At 32.1% G+C, this 23021-nt stretch overlaps 1 protein-coding gene across 9 annotated transcripts in view; it reads right to left on the bottom strand.

Annotated features, from left to right (window-relative positions):
* Nucleotides 1–23021, bottom strand: part of LOC139513445 (corticotropin-releasing factor receptor 2-like) — a 181270-nt gene that overhangs the window by 32953 nt on the left and 125296 nt on the right. The window contains exon 1 of one of the 9 annotated variants that reach the window (XM_071301929.1): nucleotides 20906–22037. The exons of 7 other annotated variants lie outside the window; for them this stretch is intronic. In XM_071301929.1, the coding sequence (XP_071158030.1) occupies nucleotides 20906–21206 (301 nt within the window). In that variant the 5' untranslated portion in view covers nucleotides 21207–22037. Of the gene's footprint in view, nucleotides 1–20905; nucleotides 22038–23021 lie in introns of those variants that run through there. One more of the 9 variants, XM_071301921.1, reaches the window with a different exon arrangement.

Genomic DNA, 23021 nt, shown 5'->3' with positions numbered 1-23021 from the left:
AAATAGCATTTCTCGTAGTCAGTCCCAAAGCAACGAAAAAAAGTCTACATGACTACATGGTTGTTTTGGGTGAACAAATACGACTTGAAAACCTTGTTTGGGTAAAATTTGTTTTTCGACATACAACAATTTTCAAAAGGGTTTGGCTATCATTGTCTGTTCTTTATCAGGAATGATGTCTTCATTGTTACTTCTTAGAAAAACACTATGAGAGATTATATAACACGGCACACACAATCTCATGAAATACTAACAGGAACTTTAGAAGAGAGTGTCTTTATAGTTGTTTTTTCTCTTGCTTTACTTTTGATTTAGATATAGGAAGATGTGGTGTGAGTGCCAATGAGACAACTCTCCATCCAAATAACAAATTTATAAAAGTAAACCATTATAGGTCAATGTAAGGCCTTCAACACGGAGCCTTGGCTCACACCGAACAAAAAGCTATAAAGGGCCCCAAAAATTACTAGTGTAAAACCATTCAAACGGGAAAACCAACGGTCTAATCTATATAAAAAACGAAAAAAAACGAGAAACACGTATAAATTACATAGACAAACGTCAACTACGGAACATCAGATTAGTGAGTACATTGTCTGAGTACGTGTATTTCGATTCTTTCAAACATTTTCTTGGTAAAAAAAAAAGAAACGTTTACAATTTTATTTATTCAGATCAAACAAAGATGACAGACAGGTCGGGTCATACCAACTCACAAATGTTGAGAAGGACTGTCATTTATACAACTCAACTTTTACGGTAAATACCAAAAGGAGTAAGGCCAATTTACGGTAAATACCAAAAGGAGTAAGGCCAATTTACCGCGGTTAATACCAAAAGGAGTAAGGCCAATTTACGGTAAATACCAAAAGGAGTAAGGCCAATTTACGGTAAATACCAAAAGGAGTAAGGCCAATTTACCCTGTACTTGTTTCACTCGCAGCGTCCCAATCTAAAAGTGGTATAATCATAAAGGAAATTGATTATTGAAGAGTCTCTATCATATTTTTCACAAGTTAACAAATTTCCATAAAATCAATAAAGTAATTGAGTGCTGCATGTTTCTGTTGTCAGAGTGTTGATGGCATTTGTATACAATATTGAAATTTTACTTGAGTTTGTCAATTTTGCATTGAAAGACATTGTGAACCGAAATGAATTAATTTGTATAGGAAAATGAATACATAGCTTTACTTCCAACATAATTTTGGTTTTGGTTAACTATGTCACTCTTATGTATTTTTAGGATACAATTGCGGTTTTAAACTATCTGATGCCGTTTATAATTCGATGAGATGTTTAGAAATAAGACAGAACATTCAAAGAACATAAAAGAACACACCCGTACGAACCGTCAACTGGCGATTTGACGGCCGTAAATGCAGTTTTACGGCGACACGTAGCGTACATATGAAAATAAGTCTAGTCCGTCACAAATATATGCAGTGTCTTATTTATCCTCAAATAAGTAATGGTTGCGCTTAATTTCTTTCCAAGTTGCAGCTGAACAACTGTAGAACAAATGCGAAATCATCTTTTGTAACAACTGTAACAACTATTTTGAAAATTGTCTCAGTCATTATGCAAGAATTATTCTATAGGTTACAATCCAACAGTCAAAATTTAAACGTCTGAACACTGGCCACTTACAAAGTTTTTCCATCGGCATTTCCCATCAACATCAATCAAACAAAATATAAGTATCGTTAAACATGAATATCAAATCAATAAACAAATTCTATTTGACTACCATAAGGAATTCAATTTCAAACATAGCGCAAACTTATTTTTTAAGATTGAACCATAAGTAATATTGTATGAAATCAGATATTTTCCTATTGATTTTAACATACGAGTTGTAGATTACTCTAACAAATAGATTTCAGTTGCATATAGCCTTTTATTGTGATTGGAATATGTAAAGTTCTAACATTAAGAAAATTTATCAAAATGAAGAAGCTATCATACGCTAGATTGATTTTTCCGTGGTGTATCTTATTACCTCTTTTGAACTTACCGTAAGCTAATAATCGATATTTCGGTTCATTTATCCTCTTAAAAATCTTAGTCACAGTAGGCATGGGCAAAATTAGTTCACTTTTCAACAAAACATTTCTATAACATTTACAATTACCAAAGAAAACAGTCATGTTTTCTGTTCGTATATTTCTGAAAGGCATAAGAATGAAGAATCGAAAAGTTAGACTTCGGGATAAAGAGAAAAATGTTAGCGGGAGTTCTATAATAAGCGACTTTAAATAGTCTCTGCTATAGTCTGTACGTTCTTGTGAAGGAAACGATCTTCAAGTTCCTCTGTTTCCAATTGAGGGGATGTCCTTTCAGCAAATGTTGAAGACGGATTAATGATGATTTGTACGTAAATTTCGTGAAATAACAATATAAACGATTCAGAAATATCGTTTTTGAGATAAATGAAATAAATAGAAAAAAATAATGTTACATATTTTAGCAAAAAAGCTTCCGACTTCCTCTAAAAGAGTTTCATTATACTTTGTCTAATGATATATGCTATAAACCGGTTAGAGTAGGAATAAGTCTCTCGAAATGTTGACTTGACAGAACTTCCACCGGACAATAACATCGCCTATGTTTTTGTGCTTAGTATTGATATGATGTGTCAAACCCTTTCAGACTGAAACTCACAGTGTTTTGTTATGATGTGTTGTTACACAACTGTCCAAGGTTTGGGGTGGGGATGGGGGATGTGCTCACAAAAATACCAACCACCTTACTTTATTCTAGTACCTGTCCTCAGGAAAGAACCTGTAATACAGGATTTGTTGTTGTTTGCTATCTGTATTCATGTTTTACGTTTGTGGTTTTAGTTTAAGTCAGAACATTGGTTTCACATCGGGATCTGTTAAAGCTTCCAATACGGTGTAGCTTGTTTATTATTGAAGGTCTTACAGAGACATGTAATTGTTAATGTTTTTGTCCTTTAGTCTTTCTGGATAATCGTCTCATTGGAAATCATAACACAACTCCTTATTTATACCTTCCATTATTTCATTATCCTATTTATAATAATCAATGCCAGATATTACAATGTATATCATAGAAAGCTATTTTTCTATTCGTACTTCATGAGAAATATTAATTAAAGCATCAGATGATTATCTGACAAAACAATTTGTTTCAAAGTTTCCATTTTTACTGTAGAATAATAGTACTAATATAACCTTTACCCGATCCCAATCCTTTAACATTATCCCACGTCAGAAATCTAGTCAGTTATTTTCTTTCCTTAATTATTTTGTTTTTACAAAGTGTATTTTCTTATTAGTTTAGGGCTGTATAAATTGCAAATCTTCGAATTCGAGATAAACAGATAAAAAAATAGACGTTTGTTTATCATAGAAGCTCGTATGTTAGCCTTTGCATGTTTTATTTGATTTTGTTTTAACATTGTTCTCTACTTAAAGGTAACTATATTCCCATTTCATTTACGCGTTTTACTATTCATTAAAATGATTCTGAAAAGTTGGTACTTGGAAACTGGATTCATGTCGTTTAATTAAGGTGTCTTTGGTGGAGACCGTTTGACTTCTTTTTGTGCCTTTCGGTTACTTTCTCTCTTATATCACGTCTTTCCAAATTAGTTAAAAACACAGACAAAATATTGTGAACATTATGACTTAAACAACTTTCTTTGAAAAGCACGTGTGCAGTAGCACACCTATCAAGTACGTACCAACTTCAAACTGTCGTTCAGTAAAAGTTTTTTTTATTATACTTTTTTAATCTTTTAAATGTTTTTTTTTAATCTCGTCAAATGTGCATTTATCCAGCTCATCCTTTTATTTGTATTTAACATTTTTTAATCTAAAAACACGTATATCTCAAAGCGATGAAGATTTCTTTTCAGAAATTAATTTGTACCCTTTGAAATGCATCATGAAGATTAACCTATAAGCCTTAATTCATTATTTATATGCATATGGTTTGGTATATAAAAAGATTAATCTATCAAATTTTTAAATGCCTGGAAGCTGTATTTGTTGGGAGTAAAGAAAAAATATGTCGACTTTTCTGACATATGACAGCTGAGATTGTATCTTAACTGACAACGTAGTAACAACCAGTTCCCAATGGAGAGTCAATCACAGAATACCAGCCAGTCAATATACTTGATTAACAAACCACTGACTAACAAACTTTCCTTCGTTTGGTCATTTTAATTCTCAACGATTCGACTGCATACAGAGGTTCGCCTAAAACAAGACCAATCAGTGACAGTTGAGAAGAATCAATTTGTATAATTGCTTAAAGTTGACTAGGTCCGTCGGTGGCGCTAATATTAGGTAAATAAACGATTGATCTAATATCAAGCTGAATATAACGTGACTTCTTTAGGCAAATTCGTAAAGCAGAAAATATTTGATTATTTCGCTTTATTAGTAACTCCGTTATCCATAGATATAAAATTGATTTTCATATTATGATTAAAAAGTAATCACAACATCTCAGACCTTTATGATTGAGTATTTAATATAAGAGCTCGTTAATAGTAACTTACGATACACCTAATTGCGAGACGCTCATGTTGGTTTTTACTTAAACTCTATGTACTTTTTATTTTCTTAAAAAAAGTAACTAAGGAACTGTAGTGATGTAGATTGCATATCTAGTGTGAAATACAATAAGTGTTGGTCAATGATGAAGAGGTTCAATAGAATTGTTTTTGAGTTTAATAGATTATCGTTGATTGATTTTCTCGCTTGAGCCGGTATGGCGAAAGTGAGAAAAGCAATCGATTTGAGATGACCAATGATAATCTGTTTATCGCTATTTTACCTATGACGACAGTGTTAATTTCATGTTAGTTTCATTAACAACAGCACGTGTTCTCTTAGTTTCTAGCGATAATTTTCATATCACTCGACCCCACTGAGAAAGAAAGTTATCAGACAGTGAGATCAAATGGAAATTTCGTAAAATAGCGATAAACGAAGATATCTATTTGTATTCGCTACAAAACAGGAGAAAAAACTCGGCTAGCCTCGAAAAGCATCCTGATTCTAAAGCTCGTACAAATAAATTCTGTATTTCTCGACAATGTACATACATTGAATATATATTTCGAAATTTGCATGCGTTTGAATGCAATGTGTTTATCACGAAGCGATCTTTTTTTCTATTCTAAGTCGATTTTAATTCAAAATCTTTCCTGAAAAGTTAAGCTGCAATTTTTTAAATGGAGGGTTCATATTAGTGTTACCATACTTTAATATTTAGTTGAAGACCGTACCTTGACCTATAATGGTTTACTTTTATAAATGTGACTTGGATGGAGAGTTGTCTCATTGGGACTCATACAACATCTTCCTATATCTATGGCAACATAATTAAAGTTTATATGGTATTCAACTGTAAAATGACTATTTAAGGGCATCTTTTTTTAATCTCATTTAGAAATTTTGTTAAAATGAAGTATAAATGCCGATTATAGCGCGTGGCTTTCAAGTTTCTTTTTTATAGAGCCTTTTTGATGGAATATCGATCAAACCTCAACTTTCAGGCACGTTAACTTCTAAAATAGTGTAATTTACGTTTAGTATCAGCAGTTTTGCACAAAATTAACATAAATCTTAACAGATTTGTAATTAAATTGGAGAAAATATCTATTTAATGTTGTCTTAGTGGTTACTTTCAGTCTATATCGTCAAATGAAATATAATTTAATGATCAGCTCTTCCATATGATACATTCGTTAAACGAATGAATAAGGATGTTGAGAAATTAATGTTCCATAGAACAAATTTCCTCATAAACAGCACTCATTTTTGTATCATCATAATTCACTAATCACGTCCTTTCGAAATATACCCGAGCACCTTCTGTTTAATCGATCTTGTAATTTTATACTTCTGAATCTTGTATTTAATATCATGAGGCATTGTTTTCTAGTTAGAACCGTATCAATTTACCTATATCTATTGCGCGTTATATTATATAGGAGTACCAATGTTTGTACTTAATTGGTGAAAAATAACAACTGTATCGTTGATATAGACGAAAAGCCCTCCCGAGTCTATTTACATGCAGCAATTCATCTATTCAGAGTTAAATCGTATTGCAATAGACATTAAGCATTACTATGACTAGATTTCCATTCATCACAAAATCCTAAGAGAACAACTATTTAATTTATAGCAAATCACTGACACATTCCTTGGGACTTTTTTTCAAAAGCTTCGATTTCAAAAGATGGTGAGGATGTCATATAAAATCCAACTTGATAATTCAGTAATTTATATTACTTTGTCGTATATTTATTTACTGCAGTTCTCCTGTATGTGTTTATATCGAGCAAATAAACTTAATGTCCATCAAATATTTGTATAACTCGAATTTGAGAGCCTCGAACACGGCGAAACAGTTTGTATGCAAAATTTTACTAGGTAATTGGGCAAATTGCTCATGAATCTAAATATTTACAGTAGAACTTAATCAAAGTACTGAAGTACTGAACATCGGATGACCGCAAGTTCTTGAGGATGGTCAAAAGTACATGTCACAGAAAAAGATCACATCTCTATACCTGAAACTGAGGTTAATGTACAGAGATATATATTTTTCTGAGACAACCTCGTGTGTAGATGATGAATTAATGACAGGAAATTCAATCTCATCGTGATAACTATCATATTGTAGTGATACAAATCAGTATACCTGGGACTATTATATTAATATAATAAAGTCCCAGAGTATACTCTGGTTTGTTGTTATATATTAATATAACAGTTACATGTATATGTATAATTTTCATGCATTTGTATATCATTCTATTCTATTATTCAAATGATAGTGCAGTGCAAGTGCATAGTGGACACTCTTCTGTAAAAAACGATTTTTCTAAAAGATTGGATATGAGAAGCCGTTCATATTTTCCCGCAAAAACAATTACAGAGTTACCGGTCCTTGCCGGGATTGTCGCAAAACATTCTTGAGATATTCTTCGGCAAGCTTACCACAATTTTTCGGTACGTTTGCAAAGATATTATCAATGATTTTTTACTTCTATATATATATTTAACGAAAAAACATTTTCATATTGTTAATTTGTGTTTAAAAAAATATTTATGGGAGTATCCATTGAAGAAATGAAGTTAAAAATTGCGATAAGGAATGTTATTTTGCACTAGACAATGTCCGCGGATCTGTAATTTTTATAGATCGGTTGAAACCCAAAACTAATTTGCATAATGGAAATTTAGGCGATAGCAATACATCGGAATGACCTCAAGGTCATCTCGATGTAAAAGTAGATGACAAAAATAGAATAAAGACGTAAAGACTTTAAACACATGCTAGATCTGTGAACGTATATTTGTTCCGCCAAACAGAATTTGGTATGATTACCAATGATAAGACAACTCTTACTGTCCTTCAGAGTTCAAATGAAGAGAATGTAAACAATTACAGGCCTTCAACAATAAGAAAAACCTTACGACAGTACAAGGCCCCGATATGAAAAATATGAAACTATTAAAACGAGAAAACTTAAGATATAACTCATAGCAAATAAAATAACGAAAAAAGCAAAATGTTGAGTTTATTTTGTAATTTTTTTTATGTTTGTTAGAGCAGAATGACAATAATAAACATCGAATATAATGTATAATCATTGTCTTATCAATAATGTATATCAAATATGAAAATTTTGAAACTATTAAAACGAGAAAAACATTGGCTTATTTTATGACAAAAAAACTTGGTTGAATTTATAAATAAGAGCATACTGATAATAATAAACATCGAATATTAAATTGAACTATTTATAATCAATGTCTTATCAATTATGTATATCTAATAGTCTCAAATTGATCTTGTTCATAATATCATCAAATACGAGAAATTAATTTAGAATAATAACACATCTAGAAAATGAAGGTTGACTTTTTTTTTTTTAAACTATTCTTGAATCATTTTAAAGTGAATCAATGATTTGTCTGCCGTGCCATCTTTGATCATAACATACGTCAATTTCTAAATCGACAAAAGTTATAAAAATTTGGAACAAATTATCATCTACTGATCACATTTTGAAAAAGGCACTATCATCCAAATATCAACCTTAAACTGTTTATCAAAGAACACACAAATTCAAATCAGCACAAACGCTCTATATGATAACAGTATAAAAGTTTTCACACATGACATATTAAAGGGTGCTTAATAAGATTTTTTTAAATGGCACTCAAATTTAAATTGTTTAAACCGAATTCTAAAAAAAAGGATTTTTGGTTTACTCATGCAAAATACAAAACAATCTAAGAAATTGGAAGTGTCATTTTACCTTACTTTTAAAGTTCTTTATTTTACTCCAATGTGAGCAATAATTTTGTATTTCAACTGGTGAATAATTTACTAGACTTGTCTCGAGCGCAGCTTATCAAAGTTTACTAAGGAACATGTTTCTTGTGCAAAGCAGATTAATTAGATCTACATAGATTTATACTGTCTCCAAACAATACTCCGTGAAATTAAAAAAATTCCGATAATTTTTCATCAAGAATTTCATTTGCATACTGTAATGAAAATGACAAACGTATCAAATCGTAATGATTTTTCTCCCGTCAATATATGCCTATAAATTCAGATCTCGTACTAGAGGATACTGTAAGAGCCAGTTTAGACGAAGGAACTTTTCAATATATTCTAATATAGAGCTCAGAGATTGATAAGGTTCATCATTAAGTTCATTTAATAACGGTATAATACAATAAAAAAAAAAACAGCCAGAATGGCCGCCATTAATTAATCTCTTTTGTTATGATGGTACTTAATGTACAGTCAGCCGTTTTACTTTCTTCTTTTAAGAAAGAGACATACACATTAACAATGTGACTATCTTGATCAAGTACATTTATTGTTCCTGGTAAATGCTCTTGTTTTTTTTATACTGCCATTAAATATGTGTTAGACAATTGATTATTTTGAATGCGTTCTAAGAAAATGACCAGAAACTTGAAATTAACTGTATCTGTCAAAATTCTGTCTGAAACATCGTAAAGATATTTTCAAAAGGATTGTTCATTGTATTTCATTTCAAGAATCAGGAAACTGAAAATAGTTTCAAATTACATATTAAGTTGTTTTCATCTTTATACTCATGTCCTAGACTGATTAATGATGTCCGTTCTCTAAAAGAAATAAACCCTCCATATCAATTTTGGACATATTTAAATTAAACAATGATGCAACTTCAAAACCATTCTGTTTTTAATTGAAATAAATTTGCTAAAGTACAAGCATGTCTTTTAAAGTACACATCGTCAAGCTGTCAAAAATGAGTTTTCTTCCTCTATGGTGTTAATTAATGTTCGCTAAGGCACAGTTCACTATCGTTGTATTAAAGGAATAATATCCTTCAGAATATGTTCGATCATGCTTTCTCTGGTCTTCTGTCAATCTCGAATGATTTGACGTTAATTCTGGACTTATTGAATCTGTGGATAGTGACTTTGACAGTCAGGAACAAATGTAGTAATTAAACAGCTATAAAACATGCTAGACTGGATAATGAAGATTGATTACATGTATTAGTCCTAACTTGTCTTCTAGTATGCTAATGGGCAATATATGTCGGAATATGTTTTCCGAAATCTTATGTTTCTGGGTTGTATGAATGGACCTTTATTTTTGCCTCCTGAAATTTTAGGTTTTCTGGTATATTATCGACATATTTTTTTCAAGAACCACCACTCACTGCTACAGACATTACCGTGCAGTATAAAATTAAATTTAATGATTTTATTGTTTTATAATTAAAATTATCATCATGCGAACTATAAAAAAAATCCAAACTAATTTTATTGGTAACATATCGATTGTCTCACTTTATTTATTTTGTAGTTACATTAATATTATAATATATATTTTTTTAGTTTAAAGGATATTTGCATTTATACCCCTTTTCATTAATTTATATGATGATACAAGTACATAAATCTAAAATGTCATAAAATTGATAATCAAAATATTACCAAATGATACTATATAACTGTAGTAACAACATTTTCAAAAATGGCAACCTTTTTAAAATCGGCAATTTGCCTATCGGACACCAAAAATTTCGATGCTGCAATATAAATCTGTTATACGCAAATCGCTTACGGTTACATGCTATTTATCGGAGATGTTGGTAATGTTAATTGGACAGAAACCAAGCAATATAGGTCCATTAAAATAGACATATCAATTTGATCTACATAAAAAAAAATAGAAAATGAAAACAAGGAATGGTTCAAAGAGACAACAACCCTACCAAAGAACAAAATGGAGCAAAAGGACACCAATGGGCCTTCAACACAGCAGGATATCCCGCGCTCGAAGGTAGGCCTCAGATGAATCATAAAAAATAATGTAAATTACTAGTTCAGCGAAAGGGAAGCCCCCGCCGTTGAAGCATTATTATGTATAAAATTTATATGAATGTTTGAATCGATCTTCAGTACAAATATAATTATATGTGGTATGATTGCCATTAGACAACTATCCACCAGTCTACAGGACAAAGAACAGGACATGTGGTATGATGGTCAATAAGATAAATATCTACCACAGACCATAGTACAAAAATAAGGATATGTGGAATAATTGCCAATTACTCAACTATCTAACAGTGACCATAGTATAAACATAAGAATATCTAGTATAGTTGCCAAATGGACAAATGTCCATCAGAGACCACATGACAAAGCTAAAGACATGCGGTATGATTGTCAATATGATTCACTAAAGACCATAGAACAAAAAATAAGATTATGTGTTAAGATTGCCAGTAAGACTATCCACCCGAGACAACAGTACAAACATAATAATATGTAGTAAGATTGCCAATAAGACTATCTACCCGAGACAACAGTACAAACATAATGATATGTAGTAAGATTGCCAATAAGACTATCCACCCGAGACAACAGTACAAACATAATAATATGTAGTAAGATTGCCAGTAAGACTATCCACCCGAGACAACAGTACAAACATAATAATATGTAGTAAGATTGCCAATAAGACTTTCCACCCGAGACAACAGTACAAACATAATGATATGTAGTAAGATTGCCAGTAAGACTATCCACCCGAGACAACAGTACAAACATAATAATATGTAGTAAGATTGCCAGTAAGACTATCTACCCGAGACAACAGTACAAACATAATAATATGTAGTAAGATTGCCAGTAAGACTATCCACCCGAGACAACAGTACAAACATAATAATATGTAGTAAGATTGCCAGTAAGACTATCCACCCGAGACAACAGTACAAACATAATGATATGTAGTAAGATTGCCAATAAGACTATCCACCCGAGACAACAGTACAAACATAATAATATGTAGTAAGATTGCCAGTAAGACTATCCACCCGAGACAACAGTACAAACATAATAATATGTAGTAAGATTGCCAGTAAGACTATCCACCCGAGACAACAGTACAAACATAATAATATGTAGTAAGATTGCCAGTAAGACTATCTACCGAGACAACAGTACAAACATAATAATATGTAGTAAGATTGCCAGTAGGTCCGAGAACACAATTAATTCGTAGTGCATTTCTTTTAGAACATAAATGAAAATAAAAAAAATCCCACCTGCGCTTTCTCAAAGAAACTTTTACAGTGTGTTGTACTACTTTTGGGACAAATTATATCAAATTTATAGAAAACTTCATCGCCTCTAACTCAAAATATGGCCAATTTTATGTTTAGGGCGTCTTGAAATCTTTTGACAGCTTCCGAAGTGCTCATTTTCAACCTTTTTCAGCTGGACCAAATCACTACTTTCCTTTAAAATTCTGGACCCAAATTTTTTTACAGTGTAATTTCAACCCCCTTCTTGCAATTTGAGGCAGTGAACATGGAGAAATAAATTTGGAAGGGGTATAAAAATTAATGGCAAGTAACCCACTGTCAACACTAGGGACTATATTTGTGAACAACGAAAATCAAGGGACGACAATGGTGGTCTCGGACCAGTAAGACTATCCACCCGAGACAACAGTACAAACATAATAATATGTAGTAAGATTGCCAATAAGACTATCCACCCGAGACAACAGTACAAACATAATGATATGTAGTAAGATTGCCAGTAAGACTATCCACCCGAGACAACAGTACAAACATAATAATATGTAGTAAGATTGCCAGTAAGACTATCCACCCGAGACAACAGTACAAACATAATAATATGTAGTAAGATTGCCAGTAAGACTATCCACCCGAGACAACAGTACAAACATAATAATATGTAGTAAGATTGCCAATAAGACTATCCACCGAGACAACAGTACAAACATAATAATATGTAGTAAGATTGCCAGTAAGACTATCTACCCGAGACAACAGTACAAACATAATAATATGTAGTAAGATTGCCAATAAGACTATCTACCCAAGACAACAGTACAAACATAATAATATGTAGTAAGAAAGCCAATAAGACTATCCACCCGAGACAACAGTACAAACATAATAATATGTAGTAAGATTGCCAATAAGACTATCCACCCGAGACAACAGTACAAACATAATAATATGTAGTATGATTGCCAGTAAGACTATCCACCCGAGACAACAGTACAAACATAATAATATGTAGTAAGATTGCCAATAAGACTATCCACCCGAGACAACAGTACAAACATAATAATATGTAGTAAGATTGTCAATAAGACTATCTACCCGAGACAACAGTACACACATAATAATATGTAGTAAGATTGCCAATAAGACTATCCACCCGAGACAACAGTACAAACATAATGATATGTAGTAAGATTGCCAATAAGACTATCTACCCGAGACAACAGTACAAACATAATAATATGTAGTAAGATTGCCAATAAGACTATCCACCCGAGACAACAGTACAAACATAATAATATGTAGTAAGATTGCCAATAAGACTATCCACCCGAGACAACAGTACAAACATAATAATATGTAGTAAGATTGCCAATAAAACAACTATCTACCGCAGCCCATATCACAAAAATAAAAATATGTGGTATAATTGACAATTAGACAACTACATAACAGAGACTATAGTACAAAAATAAGGATATGTAGTATGATTGTCAATGAGACAATTATCCACCAGACTAGTGACCACAGTACAAAAATAAGGATATGGGGGATTATTACCAATAAGACAACACACTAGCATCCACCAGAGACTGCAGGACAAAACTAAGGAAATGTAGTAATATTACCAATAGGACAATTATCCACCAAAGACCACAGTACAACATTTAGGATGTGTAGTATGATTTAGGATGTGTAGTATGATTTAGGATGTGTAGTATGATTTAGGATGTGTAGTATGATTTAAGATGTGTAGTATGATTTAGGATGTGTAGTATGATTTAGGATGTGTAGTATGATTTAGGATGTGTAGTATGATTTAGGATGTGTAGTATGATTTAGGATGTGTAGTATGATTTAGGATGTGTAGTATGATTTAGGATGTGTAGTATGATTTAAGATGTGTAGTATGATTTAAGATGTGTAGTATGATTTAAGATGTGTAGTATGATTTAGGATGTGTAGTATGATTTAGGATGTGTAGTATGATTTAGGATATGTAGTATGATTTAGGATGTGTAGTATGATTTAGGATGTGTAGTATGATTTAGGATGTGTAGTATGATTTAGGATGAGTAGTATGATTGAGGATGTGTAGTATGATTTAAGATGTGTAGTATGATTTAAGATGTGTAGTATGATTTAAGATGTGTAGTATGATTTAGGATGTGTAGTATGATTTAGGATGTGTAGTATGATTTAAGATGTGTAGTATGATTTAGGATGTGTAGTATGATTTAGGATGTGTAGTATGATTTAAGATGTGTAGTATGATTTAGGATGTGTAGTATGATTTAAGATGTGTAGTATGATTTAGGATGTGTAGTATGATTTAGGATGTGTAGTATGATTTAAGATGTGTAGTATGATTTAGGATGTGTAGTATGATTTAGGATGTGTAGTATGATTTAGGATGTGTAGTATGATTTAGGATGTGTAGTATGATTTAGGATGTGTAGTATGATAGCCAAACAGACAACTATTCACCACAGACTAAAGGATGTACGGCAGGTAACCGTACGGCTTTGAGAAAGAAAGAACATTATGATAAAACACAGAATAATTAGGATAATGATTCCAGCGTTGAAGACAAGTGTCTCATGAAAAAGATCTGTCAGATACGCATATGAGAATCAAAATGCACATATAACATTTTGAGCTTCAAAACCAAAAGAGCTCAAAAACGTTGATTAAACCATCTAGTTTTTTTTTACCGAGGAACCTTTGGTCTACATATAATACCAAATATACACCTATTACGTAAATTATGCTATTGCCAAAGTCATACTCTTGAAGTAAACTAAATATGCTCGCTGTAAGAAAAGACAATCAAACAGCAGTGATTCTTAAGTGTAGTACATCAAATGTATGATTACATAGGTTACGTGTAATTCCTTGCATTCTTTATGAAAAGCCCGTCACATACATTCTAGGTCAACGGTTTGGGAATACAAATACGTAAAAAAGTATCGCTTGCTGTTCGGTGTGAGCATAGGCTCTGTGTTGATGATCGTACCTTGACCTATAAAGGTTTACTTTTTTGTTGTGGATTGTGACTTGGATGGAGAGTTGTCTCATTGGCACTTATACCACATCTTCCTATAACTATAGAAAAAAATGGAAATCAAAATCAAAAATCATAATGAATGTTAACCACGCCAGAAATTCGTAAACGCTTATATTAATTATAATCCCCAACTTTGTTTAAGTGGAGTGTCTGTTTAGAATGCGTGTACTGAAGCACTGGATACGCTCCGGATAATACAACTGTGACGAACATTCGAGGAGCAGCGATATTAACCCATTGGTATTAATATAGTCTTTAACAGGCAAACTATAGGCACTCCTAACACATATGTATAGACATTCAAATATAAAATTGAGAATGGAAATATGGAATATGTCAAAGGGACAACAACCCGACCAAAGAGCGGACAACAGCAAAAGGCCACATATGGGTCTTCTGTACATCGAGAAAATCCGGCACCCGTTGGCGTGCTTCAGCTGGCCCCTAGACAAAATTGTGTACAAAAGCCAATTTGTTACGTTTGCTACATAAAAACTGTTTGAAAAAATTCTTAAAATGAGGTCACTTGGAAGACTTGTGGTAAATTGACACAAAATGTCAAGCACTTTCAGAGGTCAAGCACTTTCAGAGGTTAAACAAAGTCGATGTTTTATATCTCAATAATTCACTTGGATCAAAAATACAATGCAGAGTGCAAAGTGCTATTATACTGTATGCAAACGTATTCTGTTTAATGTAATAGTAATAAATAGCACCCTGTGTAATAACATGTCGTAACATGACTTTTAAGTTTTCCTTTGATCCTCGAGGGAGTTAACTGCTGTTATATAAAGAGGTGAACATTATAGGATGTTTTTTTTTTATATTATTGCACTATCCTACCACCTGTTGACCGCTTGCATAGGAAAGGCAAAGCGTTGGAGGAGCTTAATTCAGTGCATTAAATTTATCAGAAGGCACGGGTTATTGCACTGTCTGGTTCCTACCAATTTATTTAAAATTCAGAAATAGAAATTAATAAGACGTTTATTCTAGGAAGGGGTTGTTACAAAAAGAACTAGCATTTAAATTAAGAGGCAAGGTTGCTATTTTTTTTTATCAGACACTTTCATAATTATCAGAAATACCAAAATATAAATATAAAAAACTGATGAATCGTTTGCCTCTCCAACTGTATACTCCTATTCATGGAAACCCAACCCATCACAGGTAATGAATACACTGCATGGTTCAAGTCTGGCCTTTTTTGTGTGGGGTATATGTTTTTCACTGTGCGAAGAAAAAGTCCTCCAAAAATGTATACCACTGGATGTTCATTCAAATCATTCATTTTGAACGAAGTCGTCACTCTCCTTGAACAGAGAATGTTTCAAATATTTGTCACTGGACATTACAATAAACAGTCAGATACAAATGAGGCAGAAATCCACCAGAGACCAAATGACGAGGATGTTAGAAATTATAGGTCACAGTTTGACCTCCATCAATGACCATAGTCAGTTGTAAAAAGCACATCGAAAACTAAAATAATTTAAACGAGTAAAAAACAGTTTGATGTACAATAAAACGAATACAACACACAGTTACCAAAGGATACTAGGTCACAGGAATAGAAATGGGCTTGGGACAGGTACATACAGAATATGGGAGGGATTTGCATATTTGTGAGCGATCAACCCTTTACTTATACCTTGGAAAGTAGTGAGATACGACAATAAACCTTTCGAACTGATTTGTTTCGAAGTTCTATTTTATGTGGGTGTTTTACACCACACCAGTGGGTTGAGCACTCATGAACATGTTAAAATACGGCACATTCTTAATCTGCCTGTCCAAAGCCAAAATTGTTTTCATTCATTGTTGTATCATTTAGTAGGCCGCTGCTTCCTCTTTTGAATTGTTTCTATTTTTGTCACACCAGTGCATTATTTTCATTTTAGCTTATGATCCGATACGGCTTGTATCAATTGTTGAAGGAATGGTGAACAGTTTTTTTTTTTATCGTTATGGACAGTTCCTTCATTGCCGCAATCATACCACATCTCCTTATTTTATGTTATTGCACATCTATATTGCATACTGCAATTCCCATCAAATAATGTCCATGTTTGGTGTTTTCAGCAAAAGTATGACATTCTGAAGTTTCAAAGAAAAAAAAACATTTTAAGGAAAAAAAACAGTTGCGATAAGACGCGGATTACTTGTTCTGTAGAATTGAGACTTGATTAAAAGTGACACATTTGTAAATATTATTAAATAAAAATACGGGACGGGTGTTATTTTCGTATTTTCGTATTATTGGCATATTTTGTCTCTTACTGTTTATATATTTTTGCTGAATATTATTCTGCTTTAGAAATAAATTAGTTTGAATTGGTCGCAGAAACGTGTACAAGCCTGACCAACACTCCAAATCTCAGTATATATTTCTTTAATTGTGTTAAGTTTTAATCTCACACAACAGAAAACAACAAACTATTAATTCTGATACTGGACGTAGTTCGCGTCAGAATAATTGATTTGTGTTTCAATGAAGTAATTTTAATATTAATTTGGAAATCACAATTGCACTTAAATCAGAAATTATTATTTCGGTTCATTGAAGAAAAAGAAGAAAACCTCAAATGAGACCAAAATTAAACCTCTTAACCGATTATTATTATTAAACCGTAATATGAAACTTCATTAAATGTATTATTTGTTAATTCTAGCTTCTGATTTTATAGACAAATCCCCCCGTTATCGAATGGTAATCTTTATGTACCTTTCAGACATAGACTTCACTATAAAGATGATAATACTCGAATTTATTGTTACGAGATTAAACTATTTGAAAAAAATGATAGATTCGGAACATTCTTCGGATTCAAAATGTCTAAGCCATCACTTATTTTTAAAGCAAATTTGCATTAGAAAGCACAAACGAAAACATATACACACAAAGTAAAAATCGAAACCGCTAAGAAAAATACCGAGGTTCGATCAGTATTGTCATATAAAGTAGGGGATAATACGGATTAACCTTATGAATGACAACTAATTTAGGTTACTGTGACTGTTTTCCTTGTTGAAAATTACGTCTTACACGGTGATTTTTTTTCCTTCTTTATCCTGTAATGCTTTTTAGGCAAATTACAGATATTTATATACCAGTGGTATAGTGAATTATTAATAAAACAAAACAAAAATCAACAAATTCTTCTTCAATTGAATAAATTGTTGTTTGAAAATTGTTTTTCTTTCAAAATTCTGATAAGTCTTCAAGTGTGAGTAAATAAAATTTCCTTTAAACAAGTTAAAGACGGTCATCAATAATAACATGTTATATTAGTGTACATCATTCCATTTTATGTTTTCTCCATCACACAATGTAAGTGGAATTCAATAATCATCATAAAATACTGTTATTAATATGTCAATTGGATTTTATTCAAGAACTGCAATGTATTATATGTTTTAGTTATTGGACGAATATAACATAGTCGTAGATAGTCTAGATATAAGAAGATGTGGTATGAGTTCCAATGAGAACTCTCCATAAACTAAAAAAAATATTAAAGTAAACCATTATATGTCAAGGTACGGCATTAAACACGAGCTTTGGCTCACACCGAGCAGAAAGCTATAAAGGGCCCCAAAAATTACTAGTGTAAAATCATTCAAACGTGAAAAACAACGGTCTATTCTATATAAAAACAAGAAACACTTATGAATCACATAAATTGACAGACGACAACTACTGAACATCAGATTCAGGACAGGTGCAAACAATTGCAGCGGGATTAAACGTCTATGCAATCGTATCTATATCATTACAAGTTTCTAAAAAAAAACATTAGAGATATGACCGATTCTTAGACAGTCCTGTTGGACTGCTTTACACAATGAATTTGCTTATGGTGGTAATAAGTCTTAGTCAAAAACTGCCCTTCTTGAATATATGTCAACCCTAGTTTTTTGTGGATATGTGGTGTTCCACCATAACTGTTCTGTGAAATGTTTTTGGACTGCTGTAAGTTCGTCTTTTTTTTCTCTTTTTTTTTACTATGTGTTAAAATGCTTAAATGCTAAATTTAAAACATAAGAAATATCGAAAACAACAGTGTCCTTATGGTCAGGCTTCTGTATAGTACGAATACAAACTATTATTATATAATACAGCTAAAGTATTATGCATACAATAGGAGGACTGGCGAGACTTGGTTTCCAACATAGGAGGACTGGCGAGACTTGGTTTCCAACAGGAAATCGAATGAATATTACGAACTCTATAGACAACCTTTCATACGCAGATATTTACACATAAATAGTGAGAAAAAAAAACACACCCGGTAAACCTCAGGTTAAAAACAGTCTGATTAAAACCAGCCCCTACAATTCAAACGCAAGTCAGACTGGGTTTAAAAAAGCGATCTAACGAGAAATCCGACAGAAATTAAATTAAAATAAGCATAATCAACTTGGGCAATATCTTTGATAGGTTAACTTACACGTTGGATTAAAAATCATACGCGCATAGGATCTGGAAGATTATATTTAGTGAAATAGTTTGGATATAAAAACTATAATCTCGGGTGATAGGGTAAACACATCAAAAAGTTGCACGAAGTTGTAATTTTTGTTTATAATCATATCTTACTGATGTTTTTTCATTGTGTTAAGATAATGGTTACATTTCATTTTACGATAAGTGAATCTGGGAAATAATCTAAGGATATTAAACACGAAAGTATGCCGAATTTTTACTTATTTTTTTACTTGGAATACACTTTTATTCATACGTACTATATATGAACAGTTTGGTTATAATTGCCATTCAGTAATTACTGCAAAAGATAATTAAAAAGTTATTGCCGTGAAAAATAAATGTCCATACATGTTTGCACAGATCTGTTTGTTTTTGTGAACGATTTAAACTTTAGCAGTTTATTCTATGCAAAAACAAAAAATTACTATAAAAACGTCCTCACCTTATATGCTACATTTAAAATGCAAATATTTCCTTACAATCTACTTTATCTTTATAATTTCAATTATATGGATTTGAAAAAAAGAAGAGAGAGAGAAAGAGAAAAAAATATATAAGAAGTGAGGTGTGTGGGTGCTTTCGTTTTGATCATCAGACATTTCTCACATGCAGATCGTTTTATTATAATAGAAACCTTTATGTTCTCTTAGGTAGAACGATCAAAAACCTTTCTAAATATTATTTTCTTCATCTTGTTCATATGTTAATCAGATACACACATTTCTGCCATTATGTTATTATTATTCTATTACCATAACAGCTCTAGACCAAAGCTATGTTACAGCTTTAAACAGTTCAACCAGAACTTTGGAAATAAAAATGTTAAACATATAAAAACAAACCAATGTAGGTCTCTTAAGGAACACCACAATAATAGCACTGGTATATCAGTTAATTTGTACAGCCGAAAATAAACTGTATATCAAACAAAAAATCACTTGGTTTCCAGTAAATCTAGAATATCATGCCGAATGACAAATGTAGATGTATGTTTTTTTTTAATAAATATTATCATATTTGGTACTTCACCAGCATACACCCAATCGTTATGCGGTACAATGATGGTGAACATTTCTGGTAATCCTTCTTAATAAATCATAGAGATTATTCAAAAGAGGTGATTTTGCAACTACTCAACGACTTCATTATATGATAACTAACCAGTGTCAAATAAAAATACCTGAATTGTCAAAATCAAAAGTTTTTCAATCGGAGGTCGTAGGTTCTTTCCATGCACTCCGGTTTCCTCGACTAATAAAAAAATGACACGAAATAGAACAATACAGTGGCGGATCCAGAACTTTTCCTAAAGGGGGGGGGGGGGCGCTGACTGACCTAAGGGGGGGGGCCGCTCCAGTCATGCTTCAATGATTCCCTATATAATCAACCAAATTTTTCCCACGAAAGGGGGGGGGGGGCCGGGCCCCCCAGCCCCCCCCCCCCCCTTGGATCCGCCTATGCAATAGTACTGAAAGTGGGTTCAAACACCATTCAATCAATCAAAACCAAACATGTTGTCAACAACCAATAATGCATTTGTAAAATGTTTTTTTATTTAATTCGGATATCGCGAAAATAACAAGATTCCTAAGCAATGCTGAATTACTAAATTTACAATGACTTTTACAAAATCTTAGAAACATTGCAAGTTTTTTTACTTCAGTATAATCAATCATATGTTTACATAGTTATTAATATAAATAAACAGTTTACAGAAGCTTACCTGGGTCGGATCCGAATAATAAATAGCACAACTCCATTCCAGTAAAATTCCAACTTGAAACATTCAATTTACCAGATAAGTGGCTATTATTGAAATGTGTATTGTTTTTCGGAACAATTCTATTATGCGGGTATAAATTGAAACCTCCCCGTTTTTGTGTTACGTCACTACCAGTAGTGTTAGGATTCGATTCCACGTCGTTAATTTTACAATTCCCCGGTTTTAAGAGCAACGCATGTATAAATAGCAATACTGATATAATGGAATACGCTAACCGTTCGTTTGTATAGCCATACAACATCTTGCGATCAAATTTAAAAGTTTTTGAATTACTTATTTCAATACGATTAATTCGAGCCAATTAAATGTAACATATTCATCTGGTATTGTTGTTTTCAAAAGTTAATGATATCTAATAGCGTGATTAGTTAGTAACAGGTATGTAATACGTTTAATTTTTTAAGAATTTTTTTATAATCCAATTAGTGTAATAGGGATAAACAATTGACAACACGTGCAGACGGTCGACAATTAAGACGTCTTTCCGCTAACTATCTGTGTGATGAAGATGTTTATAGAAACGTGCAAGTTTCTTTTTTACCACAAAAAGGTTGGTTATAGAATTGGCTTAATACAGTGTACGTCATCACCCTATGTTATTAAGTGTCAATTATTCGCTGATGTCCGGTCCTATAAATATCAATGTCTTGTGTTTTATCGCCTTCAAGGACCACTATTACCGAGGAATGACAAAGTCTCAATAAGCTGGTTAATATATAATTCTCAGCAATACAGACAAAGGAAGACAGCCTTCAATTATTATAAGCAGTTTGTCATGGCTTTCGAAATTTTCATTATTAGACTTAGTTGTAAAGTTTCTTTCCCACATTATTGAAAAAAACATTTAAAAATCCTAAACAAAATTTATCGTCAGCGCATAAACTAACATCTAAGCCACGGACAACTTTTTTTCTCACTTCAAAATCGGATAGTCAAATCAATTTTCATATTCAAACGGATATTTTACTGACTGATTTCTTTTCCAATTAGCAACATGATATGGTGTCATCCATAACAAATAATGATCCTGACTTTTTATATAGATGATAAACGACTAGGTTCTTAAATCAAAACAACAAGGTAACATGCCTATTACTAAATCTTACTAAGTCAGTTTTCAATACATTTTATATAAAACGGAACAGCTGCTGTTGTCCTTGAATGTCACTTTTCAATTTCACGTATATAATGAAAATCGATCAGTACAAACAACTGGTTACATTTACTTCACATTTACAACATATTCATATCACCGTCCGAATCGTATATTGTTTAAAATTGCCAATACGATAAAATTGGAACACGAATGTTAAGACCTTATCTATAATAATTACATGTAACAAAAAACTTAAATTAATTGTCCATTGTGTATGATATTGTGTGACAAGACAGAGTTTCGTCCAAACACGTTTAAAATGTCACTTCTCCAAACAAATACAAACGTAATGAGATTTCTAGCCACTTAATCCGTCCGTGTATAGAGACCCTTATACCAGAAAGAAGTATAAACCTATTTCTTTAGTTTAATATTCATTACTTTCTGTTATTGAGTGGCCATTGTAGCCAGGACAGCTTTGTCAGCTAAATAAAGAAAATATGTATAATATTCATTGGAATCAAGGCTAGAGAAAATGATGTGAATTAAATAAAACGACGAATAATGCTTTTATCGAAGTCATCTTAGTACCAATCTTAAAACACTATATTTTCTTCATGCCAAGTTTCTGCCTATGATGAACATTAAAACTACAACATTTTTTCCATTATTTGATTAGCATAATTGAATCAAGACATGATAAAATCTATTTTATTGTAACACCGCTGATACAAAAATTGTCATTTTGCTATGATTTTGTATGTTACATGTACAGATCAAATGTGTTGTGACCATTTGTATCCGTTAAATCTAAAAGTCACATATATATTACATAATTTATATCTAGATGCAATTCAGAATTAAAACACCATTTATAAAAACATAATCATTTTGTAATGCTTTTATTTGTTAGATGTACAGTACAGCTATTATGACTATTTGTATGTCAAAACCGAATTA

This window comes from Mytilus edulis, chromosome 2 (assembly GCF_963676685.1).
Source record: "Mytilus edulis chromosome 2, xbMytEdul2.2, whole genome shotgun sequence".
NCBI classification, from domain to species: domain Eukaryota; kingdom Metazoa; phylum Mollusca; class Bivalvia; order Mytilida; family Mytilidae; genus Mytilus; species Mytilus edulis.
This window is presented reverse-complemented; position numbering and strand designations above follow the sequence as displayed.